The sequence below is a fragment of the Pseudopipra pipra genome, chromosome 2, assembly GCF_036250125.1.
Source record: "Pseudopipra pipra isolate bDixPip1 chromosome 2, bDixPip1.hap1, whole genome shotgun sequence".
NCBI classification, from domain to species: Eukaryota; Metazoa; Chordata; class Aves; order Passeriformes; family Pipridae; genus Pseudopipra; species Pseudopipra pipra.
This window is the reverse complement of record NC_087550.1, coordinates 46982452-47003168: the sequence shown is the minus strand read 5'-3', so window position 1 is coordinate 47003168 and position 20717 is coordinate 46982452. Positions and strand designations below refer to the sequence as shown.

Below are 20717 nucleotides of genomic sequence, written 5' to 3'. Positions count from 1 at the left end.
TTCATCAGCTGCTTTTTAGGTTCTCCTTCAGCAGCAGATCTTCCAAAACTTAACTGAGAGAAGACCAATACTCCATACTTTATGTCTGAAGTTGTAATGATTCCTTCCCTGACCAGAGAGGAGGAAAAAATTTGTGAAATAGAAGCTGGTCTAATCCCCTTCTCTCAAAACTCTATGGTTTCAAAGCATTACAGGAGGCAAGCAATTTCAAGAACTTGGATTCAAAGGGAAGCAACTTACCTTCTCTACCATTACAATTTGAAATGCAGAAGTATATTTTCATTTAGAATTTCTGGTGTTTTGTTCAGCATGCTTTTAAGTGTCTTAAGCACTAAACCTTTCATCCTTTCCCTTAGAAAACAACTAAGAAGGTTTTGTTGCATGGATATGTAATAACCTTGTGCAAGGAGGACCCAGGACATTCTTGGGCAAAAGGCAGATCCTAACTGGAGTGAAGGAGAAATACATGTTAGCTTGTCACTTTTCACAAAGGCTCAAAGTGGAAGCATCGTAACACATAACACTTAGCTCCAGGAATGAACTGTTGGTCAGTCAAGGAAGATTCTTAGAATCATAGAACCATTTAGGTTGGAAAGGACCTTTAGTAGCATCAAGTCCATTTGTAAACCTAGCACTACAAAGTCCACCAATCTGCTTTACGGAGAAATGCAGAAAATACTGACAAAAAGCAGAAAGTTTCCCAAACACAGGCAAATTTCAAACATCATTATGAAATCAAGTCATATGCATAGATCTGAAAAATGTGGGTTTTATTCATATGGGGTTGATAGCACAGCTAAATTAAATTGGTAGTAGGCAAATCTGCCAATCAGTAAGTATTTCTTAAATACTTTCCTGTTGTCTCCCTCAGCTTAATTTTCATGAGCTACTGCTAAAATTAAAACTAGGTATCACACTTTAATATTTCTTTTCAGGGTCAAACTATGATTTAATAGCCCAACATATCAGAGGGCTTTTTGTTGCACTCACTAAACTTCTTCAATTGAAAATTATTTTAAAATTCTAAAAGTGAAGTCAAAATGTTTAAATTTAGATACTTAACTGTGTCTGTGACCAGCTCCTTAAAACTCTGGGGAAAAAAAAAATATCTTAAAATTCATTTAGCATAACAGGCCTTGCTCCTGTGTCAGGCATTATTTAAAATTATCTGCTTAGAAGTCAGTGGAATTTTTGTGATTAAACCTAAATAGGAGATGAACTGTTTGCAGCATCAGGGATCAAATTTATGTATAGATGTCCAAGATTACACTTCAGTTTTTTAAATGTTTTCATGATAGTTGAGTGTCCTGAAGTTGTCCTCTGTTCTTATCAGTTCTTGGCAAAAAATGACTCATGAATTGTAAAACAGGCCAGACCATGGCAGGCTCATCCTCAGCTATTAGTCATTTTAAACTCTATTACTGACTCAGCCTGTTCTTTAATATTTCTTGGAGAAATCTCAGCAACATAATCCTTTCAGTGGTTCAGACCAAGAATGTACAGAGATTGTGAAGCTCTCAAGACAAACGTGTATGATTGATATGCTAGATATTTTCCCAACAGATTTTAAACAGGAGGCTCCTATCAACATTAAGCAAAAAATCTGTTCTCTGAGCAGGACTTTTTTTTTCCCCTAACCCATCACTGAAAAATTAACACCATTAACATTTTAACTGGGATAAATGAAATGACACAGCTATCAGCACTGCCATATGGAAGGAGTAAAGGTCTGTTTGCTTTCCAAGAGGCTTGCCATTTAAAACTGGAGCCTAAGGCCTCTGGAAATCTGCCGGCACATTTCCATAGCAGTGGTTACACCACATTGCCCTCTGTAATTCAACAGAATATGGTTTTGGCTATAAAATTACAGCAACTCTGATTTCTCATGATCATGGAATTTATCCCTTTCGATTTCTTTTGGATGTGAAGCGTATGTCCGCAGGAGGAGCATCCATGTGACCCAAAAGGTATGTGCCTAATTGCAGTACAAAATACTGCCAGAATACCATACACATGCTACAGAGTTTTTGTCTGGAAAAAGGTTGATTGGAAAGACCTGTACAAATCTTTTGTTTCTAAACTGCTGTGCTGCATGCACTATCAAAACTTCTAGTGCTGGAAGCAAGAACTAGTTTTACGTGTTCCCTTTGTTACACAGGCTATGTTTGTCAAAACATCACTTACCTCCCATGTTCTCTGCAGCTCCAGGCTATTTTTTTCGTTTTTTTTTTTCTTTTTAAATGAATCAAGGAAATGTGGAAAACTCTCTTTAAAGAGAGGGAAGCTTATTATTAATATTTGGTTGAAATACCACATTATTAACTTTGGTCCACTACCCTGAATTCAGTGCCTTGGTTTACCTTATAAAAGTTCTAGTTGTGCAACCATTTGAATGAACAGAGCTTTATAAGGTGAGTGCTTCCTCACAGTTGGCACTTGTGACTTGAATACGTGTCACCAGCGCTAGGAAGTCTTGAAATAGCTGAGCCACAGAGTTACGTGGGAATCATAAAAATGCAGAGTGTATTTCAGCAAAATCAGGCAAGAGGGCAAGAATTTAGTCATAATTGGTAATTCAGTACTTACATTACAGTGAAAAATTTCCTGAGCCTTCCAATTACCAAAATTTTCGTGTACTTTTTTTTTTTTTTTACTGTGGGGGAAGAAGCATTTTGCACTTACCAGTTCTGCTGTGTAAGTAAGAGAAGGTACAAAGAGTTCTTCCCATCCTTGCACATACCTGCAGTCCCTGGAGTGCAACACTTGTAAGATGGTAGTGAGGATAATGGCCCACAATAGAGGTGGTGTCATGTTTGAGAAACATTTGTGAATGCTACCATGCTTCTCCCTGGCAGATTCTGGCCTCCTGACCCCCCTAAATATCCTCCTAGGGCAGCAAAGGGATGCACTTCCCTGGCTTGGAAGGGGAAGGGCCATACAGAATACAGTTAACCTTTTGCCCGTTCTTATGGTCTCTGGTCTTAATATCCCAATGTGTGAGGGGAAGGTGAGTTTGTCTTTATGTAATGCATCAAATTGCAGCTGAACAGTAACATCAAACACAAGATCTCATCATTTATTGAGAGATTGTGCATCTAGGGCCTCTTGTAAAGTACTAAGCTAAAAGCTAAGACTCCTCCCTGTGTTTCTGTGTATCAAAAGTTTATAATGTGCTGTAGTGAAAAAGTCATAAAGTTTCAAGTCCTGTTGCCAGCAGTCCATGGAATATTTGTAGTTGTCTTTGATAGGAGCAAGCCCAGACTCTGAGGCAATTGTAGTACCATATTTTAATATTTGTTTTTGAGGGAACATGTGGATAGGTTAGCTCAGACCCTTTTTATATTTTTTTATTTATTTATAAATACTTGATTACTGACCCTTCCATGGATATTCTTGCTTCCAAGTGAAGGAGTGACTCAACGCATAACAACTACCTGTGGGTTTATTGTTGCTTTATGGATACCCAACCCCAGCAGAGCCCTTGTGTTTCATTGTTTCACACTACTTACAAAACACTTCAGTACTCCCAACTTCAGGCCAACAGTATTTTTTCCGTACTGTGCCGTATCAGCCTCCTTGAGCTGTGCTGCACAAATTGGACTTGTTGCTCAAGATCTGTTAAGTTTTGGATTCAATATTTGTTCTAAAGGTGAACATCATCTCTCATGGTGTGTGGCAAGATACACATGGACCCTTGGGAGAGATTGAATAACTTGTACATATGTGTTCTTGTCTATGGGGAAAACTGGTTATAAAGGATTTGAAAAAGTCCAAACGCACTCAGTCTTCAAGTTTGCAATAGTAGGTATGGCCTCTTTAAAAGGTAAGAGAGAAGTTCAAGGTCAAAATTTCAATGCATTTATTTAAATTAAAGACTGCGATGATGAAGTCAACCAGAAAGATTATAAGAATTAATAGCCTCAAAGCTTTCTCATTTTAATAGCTATATTTTCCCTTCCTCAAAGAGGAGACCAGTCTAATCATTAGCCTAACTAGTTATAGCAACTTGAGTCTAATTAATTTCTGTGCAGCTGTTGGTAATCTCACATTGTTGAAGCATTATGAATTTTAAAAATATCCTTGCTACTCATTTCTTTCTACACAGTATGTTGGTGTTGCAAATCATACACCTTTGTTGGTTTAACAGTATGTTCTTCTAAGTACATCCTGATAATCTTTACTTCCAGATTTTTCTATGCTTCATCTTTTGTTGTTCTATTTTTTTTTCTCTTAAATGCAGATATGTTTTGAAAGTAGTTTTTATTTTAGCTTCTCATTTTTAGGCATTTGCCTAATTCAGCAGCACAAAGACCAGAGGACTTGGATATCTTAGTATTGATATCAAGGCAGTGTCATCCTAAATAGTATCAGCAAAGATTTTGCGGTCTTTGTTTCTTATTCCCCATGGAAAGAGCTATAAGTATCATAAGTACCTTTTAAAAATAAATGTGTCTTCATTATATTTTAATTACATATACACCAGTCATTCTTTTTCTCCTAGAGGGAGTTTGACATTGTTTTGTATCATTGGTTAAAGATTTTAGTGTCTGCATGTAAGATTTTTATAAAACTTGTAAAGAAATTTTTGCCATCTCTAGAGTTGAAGAATATTATTTTAATGCCATGAAGCAAGTACTGTCTCAGCCAACTTGGCTCCATCTTGTCTTCTTTTGCAGTCACATGCAAATCATTATATTCTCATGGGACATTTATCCTCCTTTAAGCGACACAAAAGAGGAAGCTGATCAAAAACTGCCCACTGAAGAAATATCCCTGCTTCTTTTTTTCTTGCTTTGTACATGTCAAGATGAAGGGGACTAGATTCTCTCCCCTAGATCAATGTAATTTAGGTATAATAGCACTGGAGCAATAGGTACAACTGGGGCTAAAAAGGTCAAGTCTCTTTATGGGTGGAATTGCACTCTAAATTTTGGTTACAGGTGTTGTACATAGGTTGCTCTTTCAGTCCTCAAGCTGAGGAAGTAGGTCACAGCCAGTCTTGTTACTGTCAGTTTGGAAGTTCATTGGGGAGAGAAGTTCCTTTCCAGTCATGTGAGAATGATAAACAAAAATCAAGGGGTTTGAATGGCAATTACTATCTGAGACTTTCCTCGGGTTTTCAGAGCAGTGCCACACATAGCTCAAAAGACAGGGTGGAATCTTGTTTTACTGCCATGAATATTCAATGAATCCCAGCCCTTTGTCTGAATGCCCGGGTCCTGAGCAGTTCCACTGCAGCGGTATCAGATCTCTGTGGTCCCATAGCTTGGCTGCTTAGTTAGGTTTTGAGTGTTCTGTTGAAGCAGCCAAACTCTGTTGAATTTGAAGTCCTCCTGATTTCTCATTTCTTACGTATTTTTTCCCAGGTATTGTGAACCTGAACTAACATGGAAACACTGTGCCTTCTTTTCCAAATCCTTCAAGGGAAGGCCCTGTGCCTCTCCCCTGGCAGGTAAATTTGGGGGTTTGTAGCAAAACAAATGTTCACATGGCTTTTTTGTTTTGTTTTTGTCTTTTCCTTGTGGTACAGGGCTAAGCATACCTACCATAAAACTTTGCTGGAACAAGTTCAGGAGCTGGAGACGAAGACAAGAGAGCTGGGAAAAGCCATGCTTCGTGATAGTAATGGAAAGAGGTGGGGCAAGTCTATGCTAAATATTTAAAGCAACATTTTGTCCTTCCTGTCCTCTCCCCTCCCTATTTCTCATTCACCATTCAAATCTGATTCTAGACAGGGTAAGAAGACTTCTCTCCTGTATTATTCATTTATTGTTATTCCCTTTCATATATGTCTGTTCCCCCTCAGTGAAACCAGCCCTTCCATTTTCATTTCTTCTGCATTATTGCTGTGAGGCTGTATTGGAAACTGCTGCTCAGTCACCCTGCCTGGTAACATGTAGTGCTATTACCTGGCTACTGGGCCAGACTGGTTTTGAAAGCAGTTTGTCAGAAAAAATTAAGAAATTGTATGATAACCATGTTAGGGGAGGGAACTGTCAGCAGCTCAGAATATAAACATTGTAGCTAAAAGAAGAACTGTCTAATCCAGTGTGCCCTACTACTTCATCCAGTTTCACCTTAATTTTTTTTCATGCTCTTGCTTTTTCTACCACAGCTTACAGGCCTCTTGCTTTCAGGATTCTTAGTTTCTTGTTTTGCCTCTCCCTTATAACTGCACCATATGGACTTGAATGTATTGCTATTATTGAATCTTTCATTGTATGGGGAGAGTATGTGTTGTGTGGGAACTTTTGTCTCTTCTGAAAGAAGCTAAAGAAAATCATGGTCAGGCTTTTACATCCAACAGTTTCATTTACCATCTCAGAATGGGGTTCTGCATCAGCTGGTCGGAAAAGCTCTCCAAGTTCAAAAAGGTTTTAGAACTAACTCTTCTGTTTCTTACACAATATGGCACCACATGACTTGCTAAGAAACTACATGATCATTAAACTGGATTTTAGCAAACCTTATAAACTAGCAAACTGAGTGGAATGGGGCTTTTAAAAGATTTTGTTCTTCTGGGGCAGGGTCATCCTTTGAGCCTTTGATGTCTATTCTGAGGTAAACTAATTGCCATATTGTAGCTGCTGCTAAGAGGAGCAGATAGTAGATTTTTTTCAACTGAACTTGTGAGTTAATAAGGACTGTTTTTAGAGAAAATTATCAGGGAGTGAGTTTACTGAGATTATGATAAACCGAAAAGCTTTAAAAAATGCTTGTGTGAACTTCAGTGTGTTTATAAGATGTCCTTAATGACCAGAGTTCGCTTCTCAGAGGCCAGGACAAAGTAAACACAGTGTTATTGATTAAGATCACTTCAAAACACTTGGTATCTTCAGCTTTTATTTAGAGTAATTTTTTTGCTGTGACTTTTAGATCCCACAGAACACAGTTCATAAGTTGTACTCACTAGCAAAAGTCAAAAACTGCATATCAAATGATTTAAAAAGAGAAAGCAAACTTTGCAGCACTGGTCAACAAAGGCAACCTTCTATGCCACAATTAAAACCAATAAAGATGCTTTAAATCAGGCATTTAATTAAATAATGGGCCTTGGTTTTAGAGTTGCTCAGCAGTCACTTTGAAATCAGTTGGGCCAAAGCACTTGGTTACCATGATCAGGTCAGCCTCCGAAGCAAGAAAGGTATAACTTGGTGTTGGGAGGTGCTGACTAATAGTGAGATTAGATGCCAGCCAGGTAAGTGGAAACAAGACGAGCAGAAACTTGGCTGTTCCCAGGCACACGGCTCTGGTAGTATAAGCCCCTTGGGTGTTGCTATGGTTCCTATCCATGCATAGTATGTGAGGTTGCATTGGTGTTGGTTTGTAGCATTTGTGTTTTTCCTGCCAGTATTTAATGCCAGTTACTGACAGCTGAAGAGGAAAGTGAGTCAGCTTTCTGCCTGACAGATCCCTGGGTTGCAAGGCGGGTTGACATGCTGTTAACAGCAAGAGACACTTAGCATTTGATCTGTTTATATGTGCGTGTCTGTGTCTCCAAGAACTTGATGGGTTTCTTCTCTGTTTACACACTGTCCTGACTTTCTGTAAATTTAATGGCCATGTTGTAATTCATTCATACGCTGCATGTTTTCATAGCCTTTTACTTTATTGCATTCTCACTGCAAACTCTTTCATCTGCATTCCTCCTCCATATAGCTTCACTTCATTCTCGAAACGCTTGCATGGAGATGATGTAAGGAATCCCTTCTGGCTCTCCTTCCCATTTTCCCTCCCCCCTTCTTTCCATGCATTTGTTTGTTCTCATTCCTAATTGCTCCCAGATTTTCTGGGTGGTCCATCTGTGAACTAGATAATGGTAGAGTGCCTCTGCCTGCTAGGAGCTGGTGTGCTGTGCTTGTGTTGTGGCCTCCTGAGTGCTCTCCAGAGTTTTTCTGTCTTTTATCTCTTTTGTTTGTCTCCTGGCTCTTTCACACCTGCTAGAAATCGTGTGCTTGTCCAAAGGGAAGGGTGAGGGTGGGAAAGAAACAGAGTTGGAACTTTCTGCAGTTTCAGTCTCTGGTTCATGTTCTTTATTTTTTAAAAAATTCCTTGAAGCTGGTGGAAATGTGTTCTAAGGCACATGCTTTGTTCTACCTTCCTGCCCATAGCCCCATTGCGCTTGGGATATTTCTGGCAATGTGACATTATGCAGGAAGGGAAAGTAATGGGAGTCTTCTCATTTCTAATGGAAAGTGTAGAGCTGTGTAAAACCTCCACGGGTCTGTCTGTCACCTCGGCTCTTGGTTGGAAGTGTTCCTGAAAACATACCCATTAGTTGTTGGTTTGTTCAGTCAGCTGTGGAAGATAAGCTGGCTGTCATCAGGGTCTATTTTCCTGGCCCATATAGCGGACACTATTTTTGTTCAGTGTTTTTCACAAACAAACAACAAAAAAATCACACCCAATTACAGATAAGAGAAGGATTTAGGGAGCTAATTGCTTTTATAATTTCCTAGACGTCAGACAAAAAATGAGGTGCAAGATTTGAATGTTCAGGACTAATCTGCTAAACAAAAAGCAATTTGCAAAGCCCAAAAAGCATCTAGACTTGCACAACAGGATGCCATTAGTTTGCTGTGGCTCAGCTGAATTGCTATAAAATGCGAGCAGATAATACCTGGGTCATCTCTGCACTTGGGAAAGGAGTGCTGGGAGAGCTGCGTGTGCCACTTGATACCTAAATATGCCTATTGTGTCTTAGAGGGTCTTCACCCTGCCAACTGTTCTTGCTAGACACATTTTTCTGGGCTAATAAAAAATGTCTTCACTAGTGCTTGCTACATGCTTTTGAATCTTAGCCCCTTTGAACAGTTTCTAAAATGGAACTTGCTTGTATTGATCTAAAAAAACAGGTGCAGATTTTTGCCGTACCAATGGCAGGGAGCAAACAGCAAGGGAAATGGTAGGTGAGGGACTGTCCGGTCTGTGCAGGGCAGAGTGTCAGCACTCTGAGCGCTACAACTGGGTCCCAAAACCCTTGCAAATAGCATTACGGTGGTGGCTTGGAGATTATATCAAGTGTATAGTTTTGAGCTGTAAAGGGTCATGTTCTGATTCATTTGTATATCTCATCTGAATAGCTAAAAACTAATTTTCATGGAAGCTGGGATGATCAGTCAGATGATTCCAGGAGCAGGGGATTCATCAGGGAAGCTGGAAAACTGGCAACTCAAGAAACAGCTTGAGAAGCAGCAGACGGATTTTGCAGTAAGGAGCTGTTGGTAGATCCCATGCCACGCTTGCCTGCATATGGAAGATGAGTACCCACACTTGCTCTCCCCAGTCTGGGCACCTGGCAGCGCTGGGCTGAACTTCAGCCCAGCTGTGACATGAGCAAGCCTTGGTGTGGGAAGGCAGAGGGGCTCCCTGGCACGCTCATGTAACAAAAGGCAGGCTTTAACACTAAATTTTCATGAATTTAGAGAGGTGAGAGGGGCAGCTTGTGTGCCAAAGCAAACATGGACATGAGAAGACACCTGCCCAGCAGATTTAATCATGTTAACATGTGAGATTTGCACAAAGAAAAACAAGTTTTCTACAGGTTTGTGTTCAAAAGTGGCATTGAGTTCAGCTGCAGAGATTCTCGTGTCTTTAAATAAGTTTACAGCTTAAATCTTGGCTCATAAAGGGCCAAACCTTCAAGTCCTCATTCACTTTTCACTCCATCTAACCTCTCATTGAAGTCAGCAGGAGTTCAGGTGGAGTAAAGCCTGATTAGGCACCAAAGCAAACTTTACTTTGGAAACTCTTGTCACTTTATTGCTCCACTGGCCAGCTAATGGAGAGTGAGCAAAGCTGTGCAGCACCCTCTTTGCGGCAGTAGATTTCCTGTTTCAGAGGGTTTCTCTGTCTTAGAATTGCCAGAGAGCTCCCTTTGAAAGGAGCTTTTTGGTTGTTTTTTCTGTCCTGTTATTAATTGCTTGGTGGCCAGGATTAGAAGATTATTTTATACTGAAGAAGAACGTGGTTTTCATGATCTACTTTACAAGGAGCTGAAGGGCCTGTATGGGGTGTTGCAGGAAAGCGCCCGCATCACTGAGGTATTGGGAAGAATTTCTTCAAACGGTTCGGAATTCTGGGAGGCAGTGTCTTGTCTTCAACAAAGGTGAAAGGAAGCAACTACAGACCTAGCGAGGTATTGCCGTGAGCAGTAAGGAAGCGCTGCAGTGTGTGTTTGTGCAGCGTTTTTCAGTATGCCTCTTTCCTCTTGCTGCTCTCAGACACCCACTGGGGATGGCTATGGTGCCTCTTTTACCTCCATTGCATAAAAGTTTTTTTGGTACACCTAAAACAGGAGCTCCCCACAGGCTCTCCACTGTCTGCCTTCAACAAGGAGGCATGCTGGTGTAAATTCTCTTTCATTTACGTGCTTCTCACCAAATCTAACTCTGTTGCTTTAGTGAAACGTGCATGACCAGCTCTCGCCCTGAGAGCAAGTTGTCTTATTTGTCTTAGCCTGGGTTTTATTTGGTGTGTGAGGGTAGATGCTTATCTCATTTCAGAAGCTGCATGACCTAGTGGGTAATTGGTGAGCTGACACAGGTACCCGTGGAGATTTCCCCACTCCACAGGTCCCTGGGGAGGAGCAAGAGGGAAACATCGGTAACCTGTCTCAGGCTTGTGGCTGTGCTCAGAACTGAGAGGAGCAGAGGCCTCAACCTTGTGCCAGCAGAAGCAGAAATGGCAAAACAGACTTAACTTTTAACAAACACATGAATAAAGTGAGGACCTGGTCTAATGGTTCCTGAGGAAGCTGCAAGCTTTTTCGTTAAGATCAACAGGACTGAGGCTTGGGTTCATTATATTTCAAAGCACTTTGTCTCTTTATTGATGCATTTCAAGTTACATCTACTTGAAATGGGAGACCATGCCAGTAAGGCCCCTTCACATCAGCAGGTACAATGAATCTTACTTGATTCAGACTTAGTCTGGTGCTTTCAACTGGTTAAATGGCATTGGATGTTTGGAGCCGAATTCTTGTTTCATGAATGTGTTGACTTCAGTGTATTTGCTCAGGATACGCACGACTGTGATCTGAATCCAGCCCATCCAGTGCAGCTGAGCATAAAATGAGGTTCAAGAGGGAGAGGTGTATTTTGGGTTTTGAGGTTTCAGCATCCTTTTTATCAGTTTTTCCAGATGTTCTTCACACCATTTTTGGGAAGCAAAGGTGAGATTTCTCCACCAGCATACACAAGAAAGTGACTGGCATATTTATGATTTTTCCTTGCAGCTTTTCTAGTAAAAAGATATTAGACTCCTTTTACTACCAAAAAGCACATAAAATTATATCAGTGGGTTTTTTTTAAATTCTTTGATTCCATATGGTAAACATTCATGTATGGTAGGTGGAAAATGCATAATTTTGTTTTATTTTACACTTGACCCTTTCTCTCTCCCTCCTGTCCCATATAAGTAAGGCATCATCACATTATTTCCTTGTTTTAACATGTACAATTAATTTCTGGCATTTCTAACCCATGTGTGTGAGGCACTTGAAATCACTAGGTTTGATTCCACTGTGGGGAGGCTGTGGGGCAGAGCTGGGAAGGGGCGGAGGACAGAGGAGGTTTTGGAACCTGGCCAGAGTGTTGAAGGGGGAGAGTTACCATGTTCCCACTGATACTGGGGATTCAAGTGCCTGGTGCTAGTGCAAACCAGTTGGAGCTGACATGCCTCTTCCCCGGTGCAATTAATTATTTCACATCGTCATTGTACCTATCATGTAACCTTGAGGGAGATCCATTGCACAAATAGGGTTAAAACCTGGTGACATGGAGAAGGATTTACAACTGTGATCAAATCTACTACCAAAGTCAAAGTTGACGGAGGTACAGTATCGGCACAAAGGCCAAAATGAAGCTGTAAATTGAAAAGAAAGATTAGAAGAAAAGAGAACATAACAAGATGAGAGTTAAAACTGATTAAGGGGCCAATCCCTCTGATGCCTAATCCTAAATTACTGGCTTGGGCACTGGGGATCTCCGCAGGGGAGAGAAGAAATCTTCCCCTCCAGGCTGCACAGCAGGAGAACTGCTCCATAACAACTGTTCCAGCCTAATGGCTTCAGCAGTCTGCCTGGACCCTGGCTCCCCTCCTGGTTAACATGGTCTGGAAAGAGAGGCAGGACAGTCAGCATTCACCCTTCTGATTTGCGGTAAAGAATAAAGTGCTAAGTTATGCATAGCAAGAACAAGAAAACACAAGTTGTATTAGGTATTAAATATTTAGTGGACAATTACAAAATACTTAAAAGCTTACAGAAAGGCAATTTGGGTTTTTTTTCAGATCAGCTAAATGTCACGGGCTGTGCTCTAAATTGTATCACGACACTTTCAAAGTTCACCATTTTTTGTTGTTGCCTTGAGCTGTTCTTAAGCTTTATTCTTAAGCTTTTATTTTATCTCTAAAGAAAAGGAAGAAAAAAGCTGATAAGAGGAGTTTAGAGTTTTTGAAGACAGAAGTAACTTTAACTTAAATGAGAGTATGTAAGTGGACTTATGTGGAAAATCCAGAAAACTTGGAATAAATAAAAAAAACAAAAACCAAACCACACACAAAGACCCGAAACCAAAAAAACATCTATTCATAGAGACCAAGCACAGAAAGCTTCAACTGCCAAGGTGACTAGTTCTGAAAAAATGAATGACTAGGAAAAGAATGTTATAATTACAACTGTATTGCCACCTTATCTGTAAGGGATATGACCAAGCACCCAGTAGAGTAAGTGCAAAGTGAAGCAATTAGGGACAAGAATTCAACAGCACTGATACCAAAAGGAGGATTGCTGAAAAGCAGCAAGCCACACTTTGCCTTTTCTGCTTCTGAAATGTTTAAATTGAGTCAATTCCCACATTTTGGAAAGGCTGAAGGCAAAACTGGGCAGTGTTAAGTTGGTTGACTTTGGGACAGCTATCAAGGGTGTTTGCCCCCCCTGTCCCAAGGAAATGTATAAACATATGCATAGTGTTTGCAGTGCTTAGAAATGGAAGGTACTTTAAGGAGAGAGATATCTCAATTATTTTCTTAGGGTTGTTGCATTTCAGAGAGGAATGTGATGTTTAGTGTCCGATTTTTTAGATGGTATTTTTAAAATGTGCTTGGTCTTATTGTGGGTTCACCCTCACTGGACACCAGGTTCCCCTCAAAGCTGCTCTGTTACTCACCCTCCGTCTTTGAGCTAAGTGACATTGGCTCTGTAGGACACGAGGGAAGCTTCTGGCAGCTTCTTACAGAAGCCACCTCTGTAGACCCCTACTGCCAAAACCTTGCTACACAAACCCAATCTATACCCTTCTGTTCTAAGTAGTAGTCTTTGAAAGAAGTTTAGGAGTAAGTCTCAAAAATGAAGGGTAGAATGGACTGTCCAACTGATTCTAGGAGTCAAAAAGGAATCTAGCTTTTCTGCCTTAGGACATTGTTAATGACAAAAGAAAATGTAAATCATCCTTGCTTGTCACCAAAAGAAAAAGTTTTGTCCTACTTTTATCCATTCCTCTTTAAGAACCAAGTTGAAGAAGATTGTGTGGGCTTAGAGTGGAGGAGAATTTGGCTCTAGAACTCTGTGTACGATTTGGGTGCTGCAAATGGGGGCTGGCTGAAGCTCACAACGTGCCTTGGCCTCTGCTGTTGCAGGATGGTTCTGCCATGGGTACAAGGTGGCAACAGGGGTAGACCTGTGTGCACCTGCTGTGGGGCCTGCTGCTGCTACTGCCCTCTGGCTGCAGGTGCTCCTTCATCCAGACCTCTGGGGTGCAATGGGAAAGCTGCTGTTTGGCTGAAGCAGCATTCTGCCAAGCCAAATCACAAGCTGTAACAACAGTGTTTTTTCAGGGCATTGGTGACGGCCATGGATCCATGGGTTTCTGTTGATGTGGCTGCAAGTCTGGCTTAATAATTTTGCAAACCACTCGTTACCAGCCGTGATCACATGGGCCCATCTTTACCCTGGCTCCTCAGCTAGATCAGCTCCACTGTTGGTGGGGTCGACATGTTAAGTGAGCTGAAGGAAGTCATATGGTGTGGGGAGAACTGTCAGGTTCTCCCAGTGACTGGTAGGGGCAGGGGCTGCTTTAGCCATCAGTCACCTCGAAGGACATCCACGGAGCTGTCGCTGAAGGTGTTTGACACTCTTAACCTTTTCACATCCAGGCGGGATAAACAACTTGCAACCACCCCTGGGCTGAGCTCAGTACTCCATCAGGCCTGGAGAGCTTGCTACATGGCTGCTCTCAGTATGTTCCAAGTTATCCTTGCAGGGCCACACATCCAGATACTTAACAGGCAAACATTTGGCTGGATAATGTCAAATATAGTTCATAAAGAAGAAAGGTTCCCTAAAGAGTTGCCTTCTGTCTGGGGAAGGGGAGTTTCTCTTCTGTGGCTGTCACATGTGCTTGGGAAGCCTGCTGGAGGGGAGCTGCTGCACTAAAAAGGCCTGAAAGAGTTATACTATGGCAAGGCATACGGGCTCTGCTTCCCTGGAAAGGTGGCTGTTGCTGAGCCCTCAGCAAGGACTTGATACTCCTTAAAACACGGCTGTCTGCTGCAGGAATCACTTCTGACAGGTTACTTCTTGCACCTCCCAACCTACAAGTGACACAGGCAACACTTCTGTCTTTATTTCTCTGTGGTTTGTGCTGGTGACCCTTTGATCTCCTAGCCGTGGGCTGGAGTTTTTTTGTTGATGGCTCGCTGAATTTTTACAGTAGAATGCAAAAGGAGGACGGTTTGATATGTCTATTTCATCTGGATCCAGAGTGATTAAGGACCAGTGTGTGTAGATGCTGACTCTGCAAAGAAAATGCTGATTTTTGTTTTACTGTTTATATGCGTCAGACACTTCCTTGTGAAATGCTCCAGAGGTTTCCTTTGGTTACACTGCAAATTCATTATCAGTAATGCCTGTTTACCTTTTAAATTAAAAAGACCTCCTCCTCTGACCTCAGAGTAGAACATTCCTGCAATCCAATGCTAGATAACAAAAAATAACATCTCCTCTTTGTGGATCAAAAAACCAGCAGATGCCCATAGTTGCCACTTGTGCTGTTCTGCAGGAAGGTGATTCCTCTCTGTGATGTCTCTGAAGCACAGAGGACAGAGGTGTATTTGCTCACTCACCCAGTCAGGCCTTTCTTCCTGCCCTGAGTTGTTCTGGGTGTTTGAGCACAGAGTTTTGCTGAACGCTCAACATTAGTGTGACTTGCATTTGAGATGACTTTCATGATTTAATTTTGAATTCCTGGTCTGCATGAATGTTGTTTTTACATTCTTCTTATGCCAAGCCTGTGTTAGTTATTTCTCTGTCCACTGCATAACTCTCAACAGTTCCTGTATGCACATTCAAGTAATGCACTTGAGACTAAACTAAAAGAAAACAAGTTAAACTGAGGCCTGCGGCTGTTCTGGGGGAGTACCCTCAGCCAGAAGGGAGTATCTGAAGAAGAAAAATAGGTCTCCTCTGGCCAATTACAAAGGTGTGGCCACAGACTCTTCCTGGTGTATGGTACTTGCTCTCTGTCTGCCAGGACCATGATTGATTCTGTAAGCCTTTAAATAATTCACTAAAGGTGAGAGACGAAACTTGTGAATAAATCCTCAGGAATATCTGAGGTAGTGAATAAATCCTCAGATATGTCCTAGCAGCCAGAGAGGGATCTGTGAGTCCTCTTTGCCAGGTAATAGGTAGGAAGAAGCCATAGTGCTTGAACCCCCAGTTGTTCTTCAGAAGACACTTAATGGAGTTTGAGAGCCAAGAGAATGAAGTGAAAATCAACAATCTGCTTGTAAAGGATTTGGTGGTTAGGATTGATCAAAGCTGGAGAAGTCTGCTTTAGACCTTTCTTCTCGCTCTGTGTATTTTATTTTGTTGTGTTTTTCAGTGACTGAAAAATGTCAACAAGAAACAGCAAACTTTTGTGTAAGTTACTGTTGTTATGGAGGCAATGAATTATTATATTTTAATTCTAAAATTTTAAAAGGGGGAGAAGAATATCCTCTTTTCCCCTCAAAATCTAATCCACAGCTAAAGATGGCAGGGATAGAAACTTTCTAATCTTTTACTCTGTGTGTGGCCACAGAGGATATTTTGCAAATACTTCTTCTCCCTTCCCTCATTCTCTCCCATCCCTGCTGTTGCAGTCGTGGACAATGCATTGCAAGATGCTTCTTCCAATAGGAGGAGAATGCAGGCCAGCCAGGGCAACAGTGTGTTTAGCAGAGTATGTGGCAGTGGAAAGAAAGAGGCTGAACAGGGATTTATCTGCTGCTTTTTTTGAAAATGCATGTGGTCAGGAGTATGGCTGTGGAGTTAAGGGCAAAACTTCAGTCTCAGCCTTGAAGGATTTTCTATTTTAAACCAAGCTGTACAATCATTTACCTGTTGCTATGTGCTGCAGCAGCACTTTAGGATAGAAGAAACAGTGATGCTGCACATGCAGGCAGTATAGTGAGGGCTTCATAGTTATTCAGATGACAGGGAAAGCAGCTGCAGCTTTCTTGTTCTCTGGGCTTACCCACGGATGCTGAGTATCTTGCACTGAAGAGCCGTGCTTCTGCCACAGGTTCTTTGCATGTTTTTGAGGTGGGGGTAGCAGCTGGGAAGTGTGCTTGTGCGTTTTAGTTGTGTCATCTCTAGCAGCCCTGGTAGGGCTTCGCTAGTACATCAGTTCTTCCTTCTACAAAGTGGAAAAGCAGAAACAAAGAAAGTCATTTCATATGTGTATATCTGACTGAAGAGGGGCAGTGAGTTAAAACCAACAGCAATAAGTGTATTTGCACATTCGGTGTGCTTCTATTCTCTATCTCCTCTAGTACATTGTAACAAAACACAAACAAAAAGTTCAGATCTTGTAAGAGAAGGAGGGCTCTGATGTTTTATTTTGTATTTTTTAACTGGACTATGTGTGTGTTTTCTCAGGGAAGATTCAATTTTAAGAGACACCTGCATCCACTTTAACCCTCCCTGTTTTGTGATCCCTGCTTTTCCCACCAGCCAATTAGTGGACTCAGGAGGACATTCTGGGTCAAGCTATACCAAATACTACAAATCCTCATTAACGCTAATTAGCGCTCAGTAGAGCTAATTTGTGGTGAAGCTCATCTTTTTTTAATTACTTCAGCAAATGAGACAGCAGAACCTTGTGGTCAGCTTTGAATTATTCTGTTTGTTTTGATGCACCTCATTTGAATGTGTAAAGCCAGATGTTTGTTGCCGAGATTTAAGGGCTGTTTGCTTTTGTGAGGGATGAGAAGAAGAGAACACAAAGATTAAATGAAGGTCTCTGTTGACACCTTAGGGCTATTCAGTTAGGAAGATGGAAGAGTCATTTTATTCATGGAATTGAAAACATTGTTATGAAATAATGTGTTACCTTTAGTTTACCTTTTGATTTGTCATTCACTTAATGGATTTGTGTGATGTTTTTAGCACAGACTTCCAGGCAGGCAGAAGTTGTCTTAACCCTCTTATGAAGCCATTGCAAAAGTATTCCTGGCCCCAGGTATTCTGCATTATTGATAGCAACTGAATCTGGATTTAGCTGACGTGCATACTGACTTTTTTTTAATCATTTTTTTCATAGTAACCCTCAGAGTTGGGACATTTTAATAATTATTATTCTAATCTACTGTTTGTTTAGTTCAAAGCATTTTGTCTGTGTCCTTTGTCCTTCATATAATTACAAATAGGTGGTGCCTCTCCCTTACCCCCTCAGAGGTCACCAACCAAAGCATATCTCACTATTGCCTTCCATAAGAATGTCCAGGTTTGTGATTTCTTCCATTCTGACACAATTTTTGAGGTCCTGAATATGAACACAACTATCCTGTATTCAGAGTATGATCTTATGATCTCTTATCCTTTTGCCTCAAGGCATCTTAAGATGCTATCCTTAGACCCCATGGGGGTGCTTAGGCACTGACTCTGAGTCACTGGAAAGCAGAATTAAATTGAAAATCATGGCTAATGCTTGGGATTGTTAACAAGCAGTATTTCTGTGAACAAGGCTTAACCTGTTGCCTGTGAGTCCAGTGTTGTTATTAGTTTTGCATCAAAGTGTGAGGGAGAGTGAGAGGTCTTCACTTTGTTACCTGCTGGCAGCAGACAAAAACCTTTTCTGAAAGTGGAGACTCAGTATGAGTGCAAACACTTTAAGAAAGCCACTTCACTTTCCTTTCAGGGTTTGTATTGGGAGATCTAGTATCTGTTAATAAATCAAATACTCATCCATTTCAGAGAGCTGTGTTGCATTAACCTCTGTGTATTAAGAGCTTATTTTATAGTACTTGACTGGTCTTGACTTGCAGTCTGTTTAGTCATCCCTTCTACTTAAGCCACAAATGCTCTAATTCTTCATGAGTTTTTCTTTCTCTGCATAGATATAATGCAATATAATTTCCCAAATGGGAAAATCAGATGTGACTTCAGTTTTGAAATTGTTGATTATAATTAGCAATATCAAAGATAGTGTAGCTTTGGCTTTCTTAAAGCTGCAATGTGTGGTTCCTGTTCAGAAGTCCCTTGACAACACGCTTTCCTCCACACATTTCATGGAGAAGCCTGAGGAGCTAAGCATTATTGGCCTGCACTTCATCTGTTGCTGTGTGGTAGACAGACAGATGTAGAATTCGTTCCTCACGCTTTTTGCTGCTATGATTAATTCCATTCTCAGTGTAAGAATTTTGTGGCAAATATTGCTTATTTGTCCCTTAAAATAAATATTTTTGATCGATTTAAATTTCCTTCTTTAAATTGCCCTCCAGTTCTCCCACTGAGACGGGAAAGACTCTTCTTGCATATTCTTCACCTGCAGAAGGTGAACAAGTGTTCCACTTCCATCATTCACAGGACAGCAGTTGGTTCAGACAGTGTTTCACTACACCAACAGGTTACCCAGCAGTCCTCTACAATCAGCAGGAGGTTGTACAATACAGCATCACTAATTTGCACGTGCACTAGTAGTGATTGGCTCTGCAGGCTGCCAACTTCGTGAGCAAGCTGTTAAAGGTTAGAGAAGTCTCGTGTCTTGTTTCATGCCTTCCATTGCATCACCCTTACCTGGCGTAGTACGTGCTTTCTTTGTAGTACATGCTTTCTATTATGCTGCCTGCTTGGAGCGGTTAGAAATTTCTTTCTGTATGTACTTGATTTTTTTTTACAGACAACAACTAGTCTTTGTTTTTTTAAGCAATTGGGTCTTCCAAGATTTTAGAAGCTTTCATACGGTAACCCTGGTTTTAATGGAAACCTGTGACCCTCTTTTTTGAATACATGCAGATCTCATGATCTTCTTAGAGATTGTTTGACAAACTTGGTTGGAATCTTTACTTTTGCTTCCAAATCTTTTATCAACTTCTGTTTTATATTGAGGGAGTACTACTGACTGCAGGCAGAGAAAGCAACCTGGCGTATCTGTTGCAGGTGTGATTCTGTGGTGCCAAGGGAAGGAGTGGGGAAGAGACCAAGTGTCTGAAAACACTTGACAGTTTGTAAACATTTTAAAGGAGGAGTCTCTAGGCTCTACAAGCTTCCAGTTCAGGTGTGTGAGCTTAGAGACCCCAGGAAAAAGAGAAGGATTCCTCCCTTTCTTTTGTGGACATCTCATTATGCACTGAACAGAGGACTGAGCCTGGCTGTTACCTTAATGGACTATTAAGTGGAATATAAGCCTGCATGGCTGGATTACATATTATAGGCATCTCAGAGATTCTTCAGTTACTTTCTTGTTTGAAGTTAGCAAACTGCTTCAGTGAAAGGGAGTTGTTTGTTTAAATCTGTTGTAAGCTTGTTGCCGGCAGCAGCTGTGCTTGCTGGGATTTCCATTTCATGTACCAAATGCATGTGAATTTGTAATGCATTGGCGTTCAGGTGTGTATCCATGTTTTCAGCATAACTAGTGGAATTACTGCTTGTGAATAAAGATGTGAAAGAAAAAGCAGACTGTGAAAATGGAGACACAGTGTAAATGTGGTGCAAATGGGATAAAGACGCTGCAGGGAGCTGCTCCAGCAAGTAGATTTCCTTCTATGCACTAGCTCCATCTCGGTGTTAGGAACAAGGGTGAAATGTTAAAAACAGCCCAATTGTGGAGAACTTTGAACTAAAATAGACTGTGATATCTTTCTGAAAATAATCTGATGTTGAAGTTATTTGAGGCTCCAGTGCAGTGAGATTTGATAACGTTATTTTAAAACCTCATCAAACTTAATAGGACTTGTATACATAATTAAATGCTTTGAAAGGTCAGGATCTTAGTCATCATTTGTTAATTCTGGGCATAAAATTCTTGATTAAATGAATGTTGTGTTTTTAATAAAAATCAGAGTGGAGAGCATCTCTAATGATTTGTGTATGTGTGTTAAACCTAGTGTAAACATACTGTATTTTTCACCTCAAGTTTGTATTTTTACTTTTTGTAAATTCAACAATAATTTTTTCAGGCCTTTGACAGGAACTGTGAAAAACAAAGTTTTGTGTTTTTTTTTTAAAAAGATAGAAAGTTTTCTTTCTCATGAGGAAAATAAGAATGTTCTTTAGGAGATAGAATTAACTATGGTTCCCACCTTTTGTTGCTTCAGGTCGTTTTGCAGGTGTGATAGAAGCCTTCTACCTTGTGCTAAGCTTCAATGCTTTGCTCCTTCTCTCTAAGGCCATTTGTGGGCGCTGTGATTAATGTATATAATACTAAAGAGAAATCTTCTTTTTAATGTTCTGT

General features: G+C 40.7%; 1 protein-coding gene across 5 annotated transcripts in view; it reads left to right on the top strand.

The window, feature by feature from the left end:
• The window catches only part of ATP8A2 (ATPase phospholipid transporting 8A2), a 326111-nt gene that overhangs the window by 289582 nt on the left and 15812 nt on the right, over positions 1–20717 (top strand). For all 5 annotated transcript variants that reach the window (XM_064645382.1, XM_064645383.1, XM_064645384.1 and 2 more), the window contains one exon: positions 5531–5635. In XM_064645382.1, the coding sequence (XP_064501452.1) occupies positions 5531–5635 (105 nt within the window). The remainder of the gene's footprint in view (positions 1–5530; positions 5636–20717) is intronic.